Source organism: Haliotis asinina, chromosome 15 (assembly GCF_037392515.1).
Source record: "Haliotis asinina isolate JCU_RB_2024 chromosome 15, JCU_Hal_asi_v2, whole genome shotgun sequence".
Taxonomy (NCBI): Eukaryota; Metazoa; Mollusca; class Gastropoda; order Lepetellida; family Haliotidae; genus Haliotis; species Haliotis asinina.
This window is the reverse complement of record NC_090294.1, coordinates 20,343,057-20,360,436: the sequence shown is the minus strand read 5'-3', so window position 1 is coordinate 20,360,436 and position 17,380 is coordinate 20,343,057. Positions and strand designations below refer to the sequence as shown.

Genomic DNA, 17,380 nt, shown 5'->3' with positions numbered 1-17,380 from the left:
TGTCGTAAATAATGAACAATCACTTCTTTTTTCTTTTTTCTTTTAAAAAAAAAAATGACTTTTGGATATCCAAAAATCATGAATAAAATTGTGCAGTTTTCATGATATCATACATTGCAATTGGAATAAACGTAACCGTGTCATTCGAATATTATTTTTCAGTAATGTTTTTTTATTTGCCATCGTGCTGATATCTGCAGATGTAAAAAATACATGTGTAAACTCAGTTAGACAAGAAACATCAGATATCTTAATATTGAAATTGTTTTGTGCGAATTGCACGATTTATACAGGTTCCTAATGTGAAATGCATTTCACTGTCAATTTAATAAAACCTACATAATTGCGTTTGCCTCATAACCACTGTTTGTTTGAAAATATAAGGATATTTTACAAAAGCATTAATTTTTCTGTCTAGCATTAATTTGGTCTCAACTGTTTGGAATCACTCACCCTATTTACAGGGTCAATTCGGTTCAGACGGGTTAAGGTTCAAAATGTCTGTAGAAATTAACACGAGACGTTTCATGACATAATTCCATTGAGATGAATTGAGATACGTTTATGCCTTATTTCCATAAATGATTCTTGAATATAATTGCTAACAATCAGGAGTATATCCTATACTTTTTTAGCAGTCGGTCTTCTGTCCCAGTGACGTCACACAAGGCAGCAAGCTTCTTGTGTTATTTCATGTGTTTCCGTCATCGACTGGAAAATGACGCGAAGGGACTTCATTTTATACAAAGTCAATATGACAATATGAAGTTTTGACTTGCATTTTGATGCACTTTCAATGCAACAAATACTCCTGATATCAATTTTCACGGAATTCTCCTCAATCTGCCAAGAGGAAAGCTTGTCTGCGTTCAACGTTCAAACAGACGTAATCTAAATGTCCTTTTGGACAATGAAGAACAGCCGTTGTTGTGTTGATATGGTATAAACAAATGTAATACATGTCTTTAACTATAGATAGATAACTATATCTTAACCACAAGCTGTCATTTATGAATTTAATATGACTGCATGGCACAACCCACTAGTTCACTTTATTCTAAAATAACTCTGGTACAAGAGAACGTCAAACATAATTCATTTAAATACAGTAAACAAATAGGACAAAACAGTTTAAAATGAAACATAGTAATGCAATAAAATACGATCTATTAAATGATCAGTTGTCTGCAGAATGAGCAACCTGAACTTTTACCATTTTTGCCTATAAACAACAAACGCGACGGACCATTTCAGCGCGATAATGCCTTGACGCAACCCTCTTATGATGCATGAACTTCAGTACACCACATACTGCGTCACGCACAACGAGCGAATATACACGCTGCAATTTTAGATTATGGAGGTTTCAATTTGTATAACAGCTTTGAATTACGAAAGAATGTTCTTTGCAATAGATGGAAAGCTGCAGCGAAGTGTAGAGCATGAAAACTACGAAACTGCATGGCATACGGCATTTTATCAACTGTACTTACTACGCTGAGTGATTAAAAGCAACAGATTCTTGAGGAAAACTGTTTATTATATCATGTCATTTCATTTCACACCGTTAAGCACGCAAAGGATTAAACTTCATATACATATTCTTCGAGAGAACGTGGCTTCTTGTACACTTCAGTGTCACGCAAAGGAATGCGTGTTAATAAGACTAAACTCACACTCCGTAGCCAGTGTCTGGTCTTCTGATGATATATACACAACCCGGTTACCTTACCAATATTCCCAAACTGAATATATATGTTTCTGACATATACTCTCAACGGAAGAACAATAGGACAGGAACACAGAAAGTTTAACCTGTCATTATTACACATGCTGAATTTCCCCTGATCCTTTCTTTGATATTCGTTCACTGATACATACTTGTTTTACTCAATAATAATGGAACAATCTTTCAGTTACACCACGCTTGATGTAGAATGAAATTCGAAAGCGACATGGCCCACTTTGACAAGACGAGGTATAGGCATTACAATGATCTAAGGTTCGATTATTTACAGCATTTACTGCTGAATGCAGCGTTCAACAACAGCCTACCAACCAACATTTCAACACTACATAGGGAGGATACATACTGAGGGATACCAGTCCCATCTGAACGATTACATTGTTTTCAACATGCGTCCTAATATAGATAGGACTCCAAAAGAAGCTAGCTGGAAGGCAGCATATATAATGATAGAATACATATACCAGTCCAGCCCAAAGCGTCCAATTATCTGACCAGTTATGTATGGCAGCAGAGCAGCCCCAGTCATGTCACCCATGGTACACACACCTAACACTATTGGTGTCAAGGGAACAAACGTCCTGCACCATCCCAAAGACGCTGCCAGAAGGGGTGCTGTGAACAAACCCAGAGGCAAAGATCCCACCCACAAAGCTGTCTCACTCAGGTGGCCAATGGCCGCGACAAGTATTATTGACAGGAGCGTGCCCATGAGAGAAATGAACATTAACGTTGACTGAGTTACATAAAGACTAACGACTGTACTAACTATTCGTCCTAGCAAGTACATTAACCAAAGGAATGAAGTTATTTCTGCCATTTTGTGCACATCGATCCTGAGGGAGCTTTCAATACCATATGTCGTCAAATATGAACCATAGGCGTAGGGTATTCCGGCAAATGGGATGTAGGTAACAGCTAATAATGAAAGAAATATCACAAAAATACATTTACCTTTTTTCCCACGATGATCGAGAGATACATAAGGGGTAGATACGTCTTGAGGAGTATTTTCAATTCTGCCTTTCTCTTGCAAGATATAGAGGATCATGAAGCCAATAGCAGCTGGCAAAAACGCAACTCCTATAATTATATACACCAAGTGTACTTTGTTTACATCACTCTTATATATGTCAGTAGCGGACCCGGTAAAGTTTGTGTCATTCTTTAACAATAGTGAGGTCAGGTTTGTTGACAAGAAGTTCCATCCAGCCGTGCAGTTTTGTGAAAGATAAAGCAGTGGTGATTGCCGTAATATACTGAGAACATTCTGGAACGGCTCTGTCATAAGACTGTCTTCAACCGGCAGGTCCGACTTGTTAGAGTTGATTCTCGGCGTTAAGAAAGGTGAAGCGATGAGAGGTGATGCTATTCCTCCCACAGATGAGGCTATAAAAACACCGTGCATAATGGAAGGATTGCCGTGGAATATGACATTGCACTGGTAACATATGCCTGCAAGGAATAACACCATGAGGAGTGAGTCAGTTTAGTTTTACGCCAAAATCAGCAATATTACAGCAGGAAGGTGCGGTCTGTAAATAATCGAGAATATAACAAACAATCCAATGATCAACAGCATGAACATCGATCTACGCAACTGGGATACGATGACGTGTCAACAAAGTCCGCGAGCGTGAGCACCCGAGCCCGTTAGCTGTCTCTTACGACAAGCATAGGCCGCTGAATTCCAACCAATTCAAAAGTATCCTCGAATTGACGACACTGAAGAAAACACATTGAGTCTTTATGCATCTGGGAAAGAACTGGTCAAAATTATCAGTGTCTTGTAAAATGAGACCCCTCACAGGAAGAGAAACCCATGAGTGCAAGGGGCACTGTGATGCCTTAAAGAAACTTCTTTGACATCAACTAACGTAAAAGTAACCATTTGTTTTGAACAAGCAAACACATAACATAACACTTTAGCAGACATTTGTAAAGACTATATCTTTCCTTTCAGAACATTTCAAAATCATTGATGCGATATAACGTAGTGGTAGATGCAAACTGTATATCAGATTTATGTTTAGCTAAGATACTAAAACATTAGAGAGAAATCATCTTCACTCATGTGGTCCTTTATCTCTGATGGAACATGGGGCGTGGGGTAACCTAATGGTCAATACCGAGCACCCTGGTTCTATTCCCCATATGGGTACAATATGTGAAGCCGAACTCTGGTGTCCCAAACCGCGATATTGCTGGAATAGTGTTAGAAGCAGCGGCTGACCATCCTCACTCATGGGAATATGATCAGTTGTAGGGGCAGATTTTGGACGGAGTCAGGAAGACTATACTCACAGTTAAATGCACACGCATGGGCGATTCCTGCCACAACGACAGCAAGACAGCCAACGTACAGAACTGGAGTCAAGGCCACAAGAGGTGTTACTGCAGCGCCAACAAATAGACACACAGCGAGCGCCAGGTTTGGATCCAGAAACTTAAGTACAGCCATGGATAGAAGACATCCAGCGGCGAGAGCAAACCCAAGGGACAGAAACAAATAAGATGTCTCCGTGAGAGTGGCCTGGAAGTGTTCCTGGAGATCGGGCAGCGTTGGACCTATAACGCTGGCAAAGCCGCCCTGTAAGAGATCAAGGGAAATCGTTAACACTTAACGAAAGTGTGTTTAGCTACATTAAGTACTCCCTGGCAAACAACACAGTGTCGAACTTTGAGTGAGTCAGTTAATAAATTACATGTATTGTCAATCGTCAATATTTCTGCCATACCGTGACGAGAGAATCTTATATACATAAACTGCTTTCGTCAAAGGTCAGTATAACAACTGGTATATCACATTATAATGAAAACCAGTTTATTTAAATGGTAAACTGTTACTTGACAGCACAAAGTAAAAAATGGGCCATAGACTGAAGGTAGGTCACCATGGATACTTACAGTGCCTTTGCTCTTTGCATGGACCTTAGCTGGATTTACAGATAAGAAGATTTAGGCATAACAACGGATAAAAAATAATACGTTTACAATACCTGGTAATGTAAAATTTACTATGAAAGTATTGGGACTTACGTACCTCCCAGGAAGACAAAAAACTGACGAAATTTTAAACGCCTGTAAGGTTACAGCCATTAACAATCTGAGGTATTTATTTACACGTGTAGAACTTTGATGTCAGGATGTATGGGTGTGTCACTGTTTATTAAATATGTATTTGATGTTTCGAACCTCGGATAATTCGAAATATGTCGGTAGGTCCCTTCGATTTCGACACAACGGCGTTTGTCTGTGAGGTGAACTGGGGTGTCATATTCAAGAATATTTCGCGGTGCATGCTTGTGTTTGTGTGGCTGCAGCTACTGGTCCAGACTTAAGCTGGTTTTATAATGCTATCTCACTGAGATACCATGTCGCAGTTAAGCATGAATTTTACGGATTCCGTGCCGATCAGTCCTTGTTGAAACCATCAATGTCGAGCGCCCGACATTAACCAACAACTACCACATTTTAACGTCTTTTGGTATGACGCGGTCGGGGATCGAACCTGCGACATTCTGCTCTTCGGGCGGGCGCTTTAACCACTACACCACGGAGACGATGTTGGATGTCTGCAACATCCGAAGCTATCATGAGTCTGCCACTTTACAACCGCAATGTGTAAAATCAAGATAATATAAGCTGCATTTTATATGTTCTGCTGTCTTATAAATGTCTTTAATAATGTGTTCATTTTTGCGTTAGGTGTTTACGTACTTTATGGAAGAAATGTTTTACTTTGGGCATTATTCTTTACGTTTTCTTTACGCCGAATATATAGGCGTTATAATACTTTGTATTTAAACTGCCTGTAAATATTGTACTGCCATTCTGTGTTGATTTGTTGATCTGTTTAATTTCCTGATAGGATACATTTGTAGTAACTGCCTAACCTTTATTTCACACTGAATTATTCGGCCTATATATTTCTGGATTGTCATTTTTCGCCGAGAATTTCAAACGCAAAGTTAAAATGCCAAAATAAATATCTTGTTGAAGGGTCTAAGGATGACAGTACACGGAAACCACGCAAGTAATGCCATATTAATCATTATCAACATATTCCTAACCTGACCATACTATTGATCAAATGCTGACCACCAGGGACAGGGCTGCATGAGAGGGACATCAACATGTTGGATAAATGTCAATTATTTCGTTGCTTAGTTTCGAAATTCTTTCTTTGTATTGTAACAAATGATGAGAAATCAACTCGCCTACTTGCACTTTTACTGATCATGACTAAATGCACAGGATACTAAAGTGTGAGTTTTATGCCGCACTCAGCAGCATTCCAGCTATATGGCGGTGCTGTAAAAATCGGGGCTGGGATAGAACATCCAGTGGTCAACATCATGAACATCGATCTACGCAACTGGGATATGATAACATGCGTCAACCAAGTCCACGAGCCTCACCACCCATTCTCATCTCGTTAATCGCCTAAACCATTGGTTACGGAAGATAAATTCAAACCCGGATGTTCACGGTTCAGTAAAACGAAAGGTGAAATACAGTTAGTAAACGAAGTGTATACTACACTCTCTCCGTTACGAATGTAACGACGGTCACATATGTAGTAAGAATAGTATTTAGTAAATGATAAGTTCTGAATCCTAGGGCTACCTGTGAGATACAAATGCCGACCATATACCTGGGGATTTCTATAGAATGATGACTAGTAAATGATAAGTTCTGAATCCTAGGGCTACCTGTGAGATACAAATGCCGACCATATACCTGGGGATTTCTATAGAATGATGACTAGTAAATGATAAGTTCTGAATCCTAGGGCTACCTGTGAGATACAAATGCCGACCATGTACCTGGGGATGTCTATAGAATGATGACCAGCGCTGTGCCCGATATTGGTGGATAAAACTATTTGTTTGTCCCGAGGCTTAACATAACCCTTCGTTCAGATCAGCTTTATCAATGTATACTATTTGTATAGTTTGACTGGCGTTGTTTAACCATACTGGAGCTCTATGGCAGCAATCTGGAAGAATTTAAGTCTGGGACATTTAATCCAGTGATTCATGATTAACCCTTCCCCTCCTTAATAGTAAGTCTTGATTTATTCCTGCACAATATATGCTGGCATGACGTAATTGGAGCCGGAGAAACACTCTTACGGGATGATAAATTATCTGCGCATTTATCATGCGCTAAACCTCATTCACTATGTGAGAGGTCACAGCGCTAACAGTCGGACTCCGGATGCCTGTGAGGTGCTTGGTCAGTAGCGGCATAAATATAGGGATTAACCGTAACTACCAGCAACTTTGAGCAATTTCTCTTTTCAAAATATCCAGAGGGATGTCATAAAAAAATATTGAGCAATTAGCTCACCACTGCTGCATTACTTACCAGTTGATATACGAAATAACACCACAAGAGCACCTGTATCACCTTCACGGCCGCCATGACAGTACTGCAAGGAAGACTTCTTCGCTTTGACACATTTATGACAAGCTGCTGGGCTTTAAGCTGTGGTTGTGATATTGATGCAAATACAATGTCGATACGTATGATTGCATACAGAAACAACAATGCAAAGACAATTATGATTGGAAGTAGTGGACGGAAAACCAAACCTTCAACGTATTTTCAGTGAAGCATGGATTTCCATGCATCATGGTTTGTTTATGACAGGTCCTTACTGAAATGAAAGGTTAATAGGGAATCAGTCCGTCAAAGAAGTAACGAAGATATGTACTGCAACTGACGATTGTATTCTAAAATGAACTAAGTTTAAACATCAATACGAAGATATCATTTGACACAGTTGTGTGGCAGTACATTTGGGTTCTTTGTTTAACGTCGAACTCAGCAATACTCCAATTTTTGGCGGCGATCTGTAAACATTCGACTCTGGACTAGACAATCTAGTGGTCAACATCATAGTTCTAGAGCAACTGAAATACGAGGGCATGTGACAACTGCTAGAGAAACTGCCTATACCACGTGGTTCGAAATCGTGTGGAAATATTTGTTTTTGACTGCTACGGTAGAATTTCAAGCTTCTATAAAATAAGTCTTATTCAATTTTCGAAAGCCAATACGAAATCATTCAAAGAATTCGAGAATGTACTTTAGGTGGTGTTTTGTGTGTTTTTTCTTTTAAAAAAATATTTTATTGATATGAAGGTAAAATAGATTTGGCTAAAGCTGTACACTTTACAATGTATACGTAATGTGTAAGTCTAAGTATCAAACATGGAATAAATAAGGTACAGACAAAGTGCTATACTTCCACGAAGATGGTAAAATATATCATTCATAAAACATTGCTTTTGTACACCATGACTAGAAGGTAATTACCTGTACTCGGGGAAAGGATATGAGAACTGACATACATTGTTTTACCTGTTTTGTTACGAGATTAGGTCCAGTGATTCTAGTGATTTTACGTGCTGTATTTACACTTTTGGGAAGTTTGCTTTTAATCAGAACAGATTGTGCCATGTATGAAAGTTAAAGTTAATACTTTGAAGAAATGTTTCGTATAAAGTCCAATGATGGTTCCGTGAACGATTTACGAAATATACCCACTGCTTCCCTTTTCATACACAAAAGTGTCAAGATACTGAAACTGATCACATTCATGAGTGCCATGAGAAATGCGAACTGAAAATATTTTGTTATTTATCTGTAGGACATTCGAGTTGGTTGTTGTTTAACGCCCCACTCTGCAATGTTTGAACTGAATATCGGCGGTCTGTAAATAATCAAGCCTGGATCAGACAATCATGTGATGAACAAAATGAGCATCGACTGACGTAAATGAGATGAGGTGATACTTTTAAACCAAGTCAAAGAGCATGCGTATCCGGTCTTGCGACAAGCATGGTTTTGCTGTAGAGCAATTTCAGCCCGAATTGGAATTTTCACGGCTCAAAGCGTCATAAAATTTAACTGCTTTTGCAAACCTTCAACTAAATATTCAGCAATGCTATCGTCAAAAGCATCAACATGTATATCAAATATACAATGAGTATTTTGTTCTGTGATACAGCTACAGTGTTCAAAGTCTGGCTAAACAGGCTCCATAGATAGGGTGATATTAGTTCATCAGAATAATAGATATCAGAACATTCCACGCTATAAGCGGCATTGTTCCGAAAGTATTGCCCTTTTGGCTTTCCCGAAAACATCACGTGAATGTTTCAGGTTTAATATTTTTTAAGCTGGTTCGGCCAGAAATACAGTATTATTGAGATTATGTGTTATTTTAATAACTTTCCGTCTCAGATAGTCATTTTGTGCTTACAAAACAAAAAAGTTATTATCGTATTATGTTGTCAGGTTATAATTCAGTTCGAAATCAACGAGCTTGACACCCGACCCCGTTAGTCACCTCTAAGGACCAGCCCGAGTTGCTAAAGAGAGTCTTGCTCACATCTTCAAGGATTGGAGCTCTATTGACATTAATCATGGCTAAAGGGGCAAGAAACAACAATAAAGCGTCTCAACGAAAGCGCGCTAGATATAGTTTCCTACAGAGATCTGTGGAAAGCAAAGTTCCATTAATCAGAGGTTATGGGATCAGAATAAAATCACCAATACGGTGTCTGGCCATATCTCAACGACTCAACGAAAGGGCACTAAATCTAGTACCCTGCGATCTGTGGACACCGAGCTAAAGGGATCAGAAACAGCACCAATACAGTGTTTTATATCTCAACGACAGGACATTGAACCTGATTTCCAACCGAGATGTGTAGCCACTCAGGTGGATTACCTTCCCTCGCCATCACTGGGATGTGGAAGCTGGAGCCTGGTGATATGTAACGATGAACACTTTGGCGCATACGCGGATCAGTGGGTTTTGTGTTGCATTAGGATTCAGTAACGACCATTCCTACTTGTCGATGTAACATTCATCGTCGTGCTGAAAGGTACGTACTTTTGAGATAGATTTTGGGTAGAATGGAAATCATTTCCACAGACAAATCAAGTTGTGTCTACTTATAGATATCAGGGAAAGGTCCCGAAAGAAGAGAATCACTAGCGTTTGTGCTAGTTTAATTGTATATAGAAACCACCAGATATTACTGGGAATATATGGTTGCACGGTTCACCAATATCTGGAAACTAACACAATATAATTATGAAAAACATTGAACCATTTTAATGAAGTTTGTAGTCCTAAAATATGTTTTGAAGTTTTAAGTTTTTGATTGTTACCGCTGTGTGCTTTAGAACGTGAACGCCTATTATTCATTTTTCCATCCTCACATCATCGGTATACATGTAAGATGGGGATGCAGACTTTGGAGGAAACATACATGTATCACTGGATATTGGTATAGCTGGAAACAGTTGACTGAAAACTGAATAATGACTGAATAATGTTTTCCCTTTGTTCTCTAAGTGGAGGTGTACATATAACTCCGGTACATATGGTTTTGGGAGAAATATTCACTTGATTGAGAATGTACTATATAATGTGGGGAAAGTGAACCACTGTATGTAATACTGACTATATCTCGAATATAAATTTCAGGACTTTATGGCATGGTAGCCTGTACAGACGCCTGTTAATTTCTTTTTAGTTTTCATGCCAGGTTTGGCAAGGGTTACGTTTGTGCTTTGATGACCTTGAAACGGGTGCCTGATATTGTCTTGTACTGCGTCTAGTTTGAATGGTGATGGAATTTCTGATAGCTCTGTGTCTTTCCAATTTGTTTTGTTCGATTTGTTCACCGTTGTCGACAGTGAATACGTCATGGTATATTCAAATTACTTAGATCGATGCTCACGATGTTAATCACTGGATTGTCCCAATCGATTACTTAAAGACCGCCGCTACTCACTCATACAATTAGACCTGCCCCAAAAACGTACAACCAAAATGTGCTTACCTTTCCACCTCATCCGGAACTACAATTTAAAATGTAATGATATTCGGAATACTTGACGCATGGGGTTATACGTGCGTCTTGTTTGAAATAATTCATATACCGTTACACGAATGACAGCGTTGTGCCGGAACCATACAGTAGATGAATCCACTAATTCATACGTCCATGGTAACATGTTGTGTTTAATCTACACTGAAACTACATTACATACCTTGCTAACGATTGCATGGTTGTCTGAACACTGAGACCATATTCATAAACGTACAAAACATTTCTGTTGCTCCGAACAAATTGGTGACTGAGCAATTTAAGCTGATAGTGTCATTCCGAGGTCTTCTGTTATTGGCAGATGCCTTTTCGCACCAAGAATACTTCAGATTGCAATTTGTAATATAACGGGGATCTGTGCTGGGAATATACAGTACGAACGTGCTCAAAGGATTTGATATGTTGTATTGTCAATATGGGTCAACCAGTGAAGATCCGGGTTTGACTTGGCTTTCAGCAACCCATGCTTGTCATACGAGGGGACAAACGGGGTTTAGTGGTCAGGCTGGCTGACTTGGCAGACCTGTCATCGTATCCCTGTTGCGTAGATCCTTGCTCATGCTGGTGATCGTTGGATTCCATACTCTGGCGCAGCGATGACTAAGCATAACATCACTGCCACGGGCTAATTTGCATATCACGTGATCGGACCTTTCTCTTGTTTGTAAACAAATGCGCATATTCGTAAATAATCTGAGACTGGCATATTCTTATCGATTCGGCGAGGTTTTCATATTATTTTACACTGTTACGTAAATATTCTTTTACAACTACGCCAATAAGGTTTATGACAATACATATTTATATTTCAAACTGGCTACATCGTTTCTTCTCCATAAGGCTTCGATGACAGCACGTTGAGCCGTACAACCCATGTAAACAAAAGATTGCTGCGCAAATCGAAATAGTGTTACACATTTTAGGATAATTTCTCAGTGAAACTGAACCATTTTAACAACGGTATTTAATTATGTGTAGACTCATAAAAAATGAAACAGTTATGAAATGTACACATTATATTGAATGAACTGTGTAAGATGTAAGGAATCGTCACATCTTTCTGGCATGTGGCAGAGATACAATGCTGGCTCGCCGCATGGAACTCTGGGTAGGAGAGTGGTTGGATTCATGGTCCCGAGTCAATTATTTCTTTGACCGCTGCCATATAGCTGGAATATTGCTGAGTTCGACATTAACAATCAAACAAATGAAAAGAAGTAGAACTTTGTTGTATATTTAGATAAAACAAATATTGTGGTTTATGAAAATGGCGCAATTGTAACATACAAACACTAATCGTGATCAAAATATCGTCATATCTATCGACAGAATAGGATCAAATCAGCCCTTGGCTGCAGTTAACTGCCAAGTCACTCAAGCAGAAACGAATACCTTTAATTAACCTAAACACAAACATAAGACTTTACCTTTTAAAGTGGTCTTGTTTTGAGAACGTGTTTCAATCGGTTCGGTCACCAACTCTAATGTTAATTGCATAAAAGGCTACGGGCCCGGATGTTGATGCAAATCATTTGTTTCATCGTGACGTCACCTGATATTTAACCTCGCTGTCATTTAGTGTAGCTATGCCACATGGTTTGATGAATTTCTGTTTATGATGATATTTACGAAAAACAACTGCTCATCTGTAGCTGCAGGTATGTATCATGTAAAACTTGTACACATCCGCAATTATTAAAAAGATAAAAAAATATTTATTTCTTTTTCTAATTGTTATGATATATGTCCCTGGTTGTTGGCGACCTGTACCTTATTTTTATCGTTCTAATTTGAAATCCAATTTTAGAGAGAGATGCTAGTTTTATTTCTTGATATTGTGTGTGATATTCTAGTCGGTTTTACTGTCCTTCCATGACATGTGTTCAAAACATATAATTTATGTATTTATGGTGAATCCTAAATTTGTTTTAATCACGATATGGCTGAAGTATTACCGATGTGACTTAAAGTTTGACTGACTCACTGTTATAACACATAAATAATTGAAGATATTTTATTCCAAATACAGATGTCCGTTGGTGCAAAGAAATAGGCATTTAAACTATTGATTTGTTTATGTGGGAATTTGAAATGTGTTTAGAAAATGAAAATTTATAAGGCTAGGTCTAGTAAGATTTAAACATTGCATTATCTATTGTGATTATCTCATTATGGTCACAACAAAGTGGATGAAGACCCGGCAAGTCAAAAATATTATATCACTATAGGGTTGGCACAATCTGCGTAAAAAGATGTGATATTTATAACATCTTGATGACGTAAACATGTAGTGGGAGTAACATGAATAACATTAAAATAGGTCTCTATGTTTGTGTAATAGTATTTACTACTTCGCTTATGAATATATGAGTTTCATATACCTTGACCCTATATTCACTGACATTACTTTTCAACTTGCCAATTTTTACGGATGCGGGTTAGAATTTGTCTCCTGCAATCCATGCTTGTACCAGGTGGCGAGTAACGGGGTCGGGTGGTCGGATTCGCTAACTTAAAAGAAGCGACTCTGCACTTTCCATACTACTTAAGCAATCTCTGCTAACAGGTCGATGCTAATGCTGTTGATCACTAGACTGGAGGGTTCGGAGAGTGCGCTGTTAATCAACAAACAAACCAGTGGAAGAGATCGTCTTGGATCATCTTGAACGTAGATTGAGGCACATGATGATAAATTCTTGGTTGTCTTGTAAAATTCAATTTAGTGCCAGTTATGTAACCCTCTCGGAATTTCTTGTGTAATCAGTTATTGTCGAGAACCGATGGCCTTTGAAAAGATTGCAACACCTTAAAAAGAACCATGACACAGACACAGTTGTTTTGTTTTTACATAGTTTTATTTTATAAATTCAGTTGTATACAAACATTTTACGGAGTCTTAAAGTGAAAGACAACATACACTGAGAGGCACACTTACATATTCAGTTTTATTACTCGCCCGTAGAAGATACTGCAGTGTAATATTTTTACGGCAATATTGCACTAGTGTAATACCGCTTGACGTGTGACGTCAAAATGGTTCAAAGTTGTGACGTCACAATGCTAATGCCGATGTCGCAATTTTACTAGACCTTGCTTGACTCGAGGAAAGCTGCGAGTCCTCACACTGTTGGGAATTTCGCGGCAGTTTCTGTCAGTTTATGTTGGCGAGCAATAAACAGAATACTAAACTCGCTTCCGTGAAATATCATTTTTATTACACTCGTTAATGATTTAGTATCAAACTCGCTTTCGCTCGTTTGATACAAAATCATTAACTCGTTTAATAAAAATGGTATTACACGGAAGGTCGTTTAGTATTCTCTCTATATTAGGTGCTAGGAACAATAGACTAAATGCAAGATCGTGGATTCACACTGAAATGCAAGTACTGCATCATCGTAAGATAAAGTCACTACTGTGACAGTGTTCGTGATATCACATCCCATTTTCTACTAAATGAATCCATGTTGATCTTTTTCGAAGGTGGTTGGTACTGCAGAAATTAAAGTATCTATGGTAGAAAGTTCATGTGTTATGTCCAATAGTCTATGAACGAGAGGTAAATTCTTTCCAAAACAGTCTGATAGCTGGACATTCAATATACACCTGATAAATGTTTTCACAAACCGAACCCAATAATGAACATAAATCACTGTCAACCAAATACATCAGTTTGGATACGACTACTGGCAAGCACACTGTTTATGTAATTGGTTCGTGGCCATTGCAACTGGTTCATTTCTCCATATGGGTTGGGTGTGTGACAATGACGTAATTGCTAAACGCGCTATGGTACCATAGTCACTCATTCAGAAGAGGTGAGAGGTGAGAGGTGAGAGGTGAGGTGATTGAAATGTAGAAACTAAACCTCCAAAGTGGCTTTGGTCATGTACAACTTTCACCAAGTCTCACCCATATGTGAACCAATGTCATTGTCAAGACGGTGACTGTCTAAAACAGGGCAATCACCCAGAGACCCCATTACAAATAGCAAAATAACCTGTAAATAAAATATAACTGTAAAAAGCCAACATGTTGTCAATAAGACATATTGTTAACGCATAATTTGTTGGTATTGTTTACAGTATACTCTGTTTTGCTACGTACAGAGACAACAGTTTCGTGAGTTCTAGTGAACATTGCAATCATGTGTAGAAAGTGAAATGAATTCAAATGAAGCAGTTTTGTCAGAGCGTGACCTAATTTAGGGGTCATCCGTTATCCAATCAAACTGTTAGTTCAAGTCGTTACGACACAGGTCAACGCGATACAACACCCGTGCACGCGTGACGTAAGAGATTAGTATGCAACTACCTATACGTTGACTACGTGGGTAATAAATATCATATTATCTTTACGACTCGAGTGCCTTAATTTTGGTTTTACCCGAGCGACAGCGAGGGATATACCAATATTTAGGCACCAATTCCGTAAACATAATATGAGATTGGCACGAATATAATATTCTGTTTATTACTGGAGTCATCAAATTGTGGAGAAAAACGAGAAATCTACTACCAGACATAGGCTGGCTACACGCTGTCGCCGCATGTAGAACGCAACGTCGTAGGAGAAACGTGATGTTATAGCACTATCAATGACGTCACGTCACCATAACAAAGTGATAATTTGCCCTAGGACATTGTATGAAAAATATTATTTCGATATGTCCGCCCTCGTAGGTAATAAGTTTCATTACATCACATGCAGATAGACACTACCAATAGTACAGAGAAAATAATATATACCCTCCAGAATCACTAATGACTAGCGTAGTCCAACGTATAATCCTTACGCATGCCATTCATGCATTCACACATACATTATTATATGCAGTTACCTAGTACAGTGCAAAATATAAATTGTATTGGTTCCAAAAGAGATTAACATATCAAACCGTCTGGCCCTAATATCTGTCATTCAGAAATCAGAAACACGCTCGGTTGTTGATCCATATTCCTACCGATTATTTATCTTATGTAATTACCTAGCATTGTGAGCACAACAAATAGTATTAGTTCAAAAAGGGACAGGAATATAATGAAATACAAATACCAGTCAATCCCAAAATGGCCCACCACTTGACCTGTGAGATACTGCAAGAGAAACATTCCAGTGAAGTTGCCAAACGTGCAGATGCCGGTCACTACTGGTGTCAAAGTAACGATGGTCCTGGTCCAGGCCAATGACGCCGACAAAAGAGGACCTGTGAAGAGGCCGACTGCCATAGATCCAATCCACAGCCAAACTTCACCAAAATCGCTTAGAAACTGCACCATCATTGACGCCACCAACACCCCAATGAGACAAATGTAGATTAATACTGATTGTCTCATACGCAGACTTAGGACAGTTCCTAGAATCCTGCCAGCTGTGAACAGCATCCAAAAGGCAGATGTCATGTTAGCCATTGTCCTGATATCGAGATGAAGGAAACTTTCAACACCATACACAGACAGATAACCACTATATGCAAATGATAATCCACCAAAAGGAATGTATGCAGAAACTAGACATACATAAAATATTATAGTTTTCAGTCCACCATTCGATTTGTGTCCAACTTCTAGGTTGTCATAACCAGTACCTGTTTCTTCGTTTTTTTCACACGAAATATTGATACCCTCACAAATGAACAATATGATGAATCCCAGAGGTGCCAGCAACAGAAATGAGCCTATTGTTATGTAGACAATGTACACTTGAGATTTTTGTTCGATCCTGTTTGTTAAATTTGTTAAAGCTGTCGTCAAGTCGTTATTCTGACTGGACTCATTATTCCTTGCCAGTGGAATAGATATGTTCGATGCTAAAGGAAAAGCACCAATAGAGTAATTTACATTTTGTATTGAGATAATGGTTCCAGTGTTCTCTATCCAGTTCTGACATGCTCCTTCTCGATCAGTAAGGAAAGGCTGGGCAATGAGAGGACCAACAATGCTTCCAACAGATGAAGAGATGAACACGCCGTGAATAATGGCAGAAGGTCCAGGAAACATTCTGTTACACTGGTGAACAACGCCTGAAAAGGAACAGTGGTATAATTATCCTCAATGGTCTTCATGCCGTTAATGGACTACTCATGTGCACTCCTTGAAGCAGCACGCGCGACACTTGGAAATATAGTTACCCAAATCAACAATTCCGATTTACTGCTATAGTCATGATAGCAAGTAGCTGCTGATACTGAAAACACAATGTTTTAGGAAAAGGTATATAATCTACTTTGCAATTTACTCACAGTTGATGCAGCATGCCGTAGTTATGCCTATGACACCAAGAGTCACACATGCAACGATGACATTCATTGCCATGGCAAAGAGAAACAAACATGTCCCCAGGAGTAGAAGGCAGACCATAAGTACTATTTCTGAATCCACAAACTTTAACAAAACCATTGAGCCAAGACATCCTGCACCTTCAGAAATACCAAGTACAAGGAAGAGGTTTGACGTTTCTAAAAGACTGGCATTGAAGAGATCGTTCAGATCGAGTAAAGATGGTCCAAAGGAACCAGCATAGCTCCCCTGTGGAAGAAAATTGATTGAACTTGAAAGCCAGTTTGGATTTCTGGGCTAAAAGCACTTCATAATATGACAGTATTGTAAAGGTTTGGTATAATAAAGGATATATTTTCAGTTACAGGTTTTGAAAAAATCGTTTTTTTCTGCATGGAGAATCAGGGCAGCATTTGCATGTCTAGGCTCTGACGACT

At 38.7% G+C, this 17,380-nt stretch overlaps 1 protein-coding gene across 1 annotated transcript; it reads right to left on the bottom strand.

Moving 5' to 3' along the window:
- Window positions 1–1,519: 1,519 nt before the first annotated feature.
- On the bottom strand, window positions 1,520–12,162 carry LOC137265922 (major facilitator superfamily domain-containing protein 4A-like). Its single transcript, XM_067801402.1, has 4 exons — window positions 12,093–12,162; window positions 7,121–7,184; window positions 4,052–4,337; window positions 1,520–3,202 (listed from the first exon to the last, which is right to left on the bottom strand). The coding sequence occupies exons 2-4, from the start codon at window positions 7,175–7,177 to the stop codon at window positions 2,121–2,123; spliced, it is 1,425 nt and encodes a 474-aa protein (XP_067657503.1). The 5' UTR covers window positions 7,178–7,184; window positions 12,093–12,162; the 3' UTR covers window positions 1,520–2,120.
- Window positions 12,163–17,380: the final 5,218 nt, after the last annotated feature.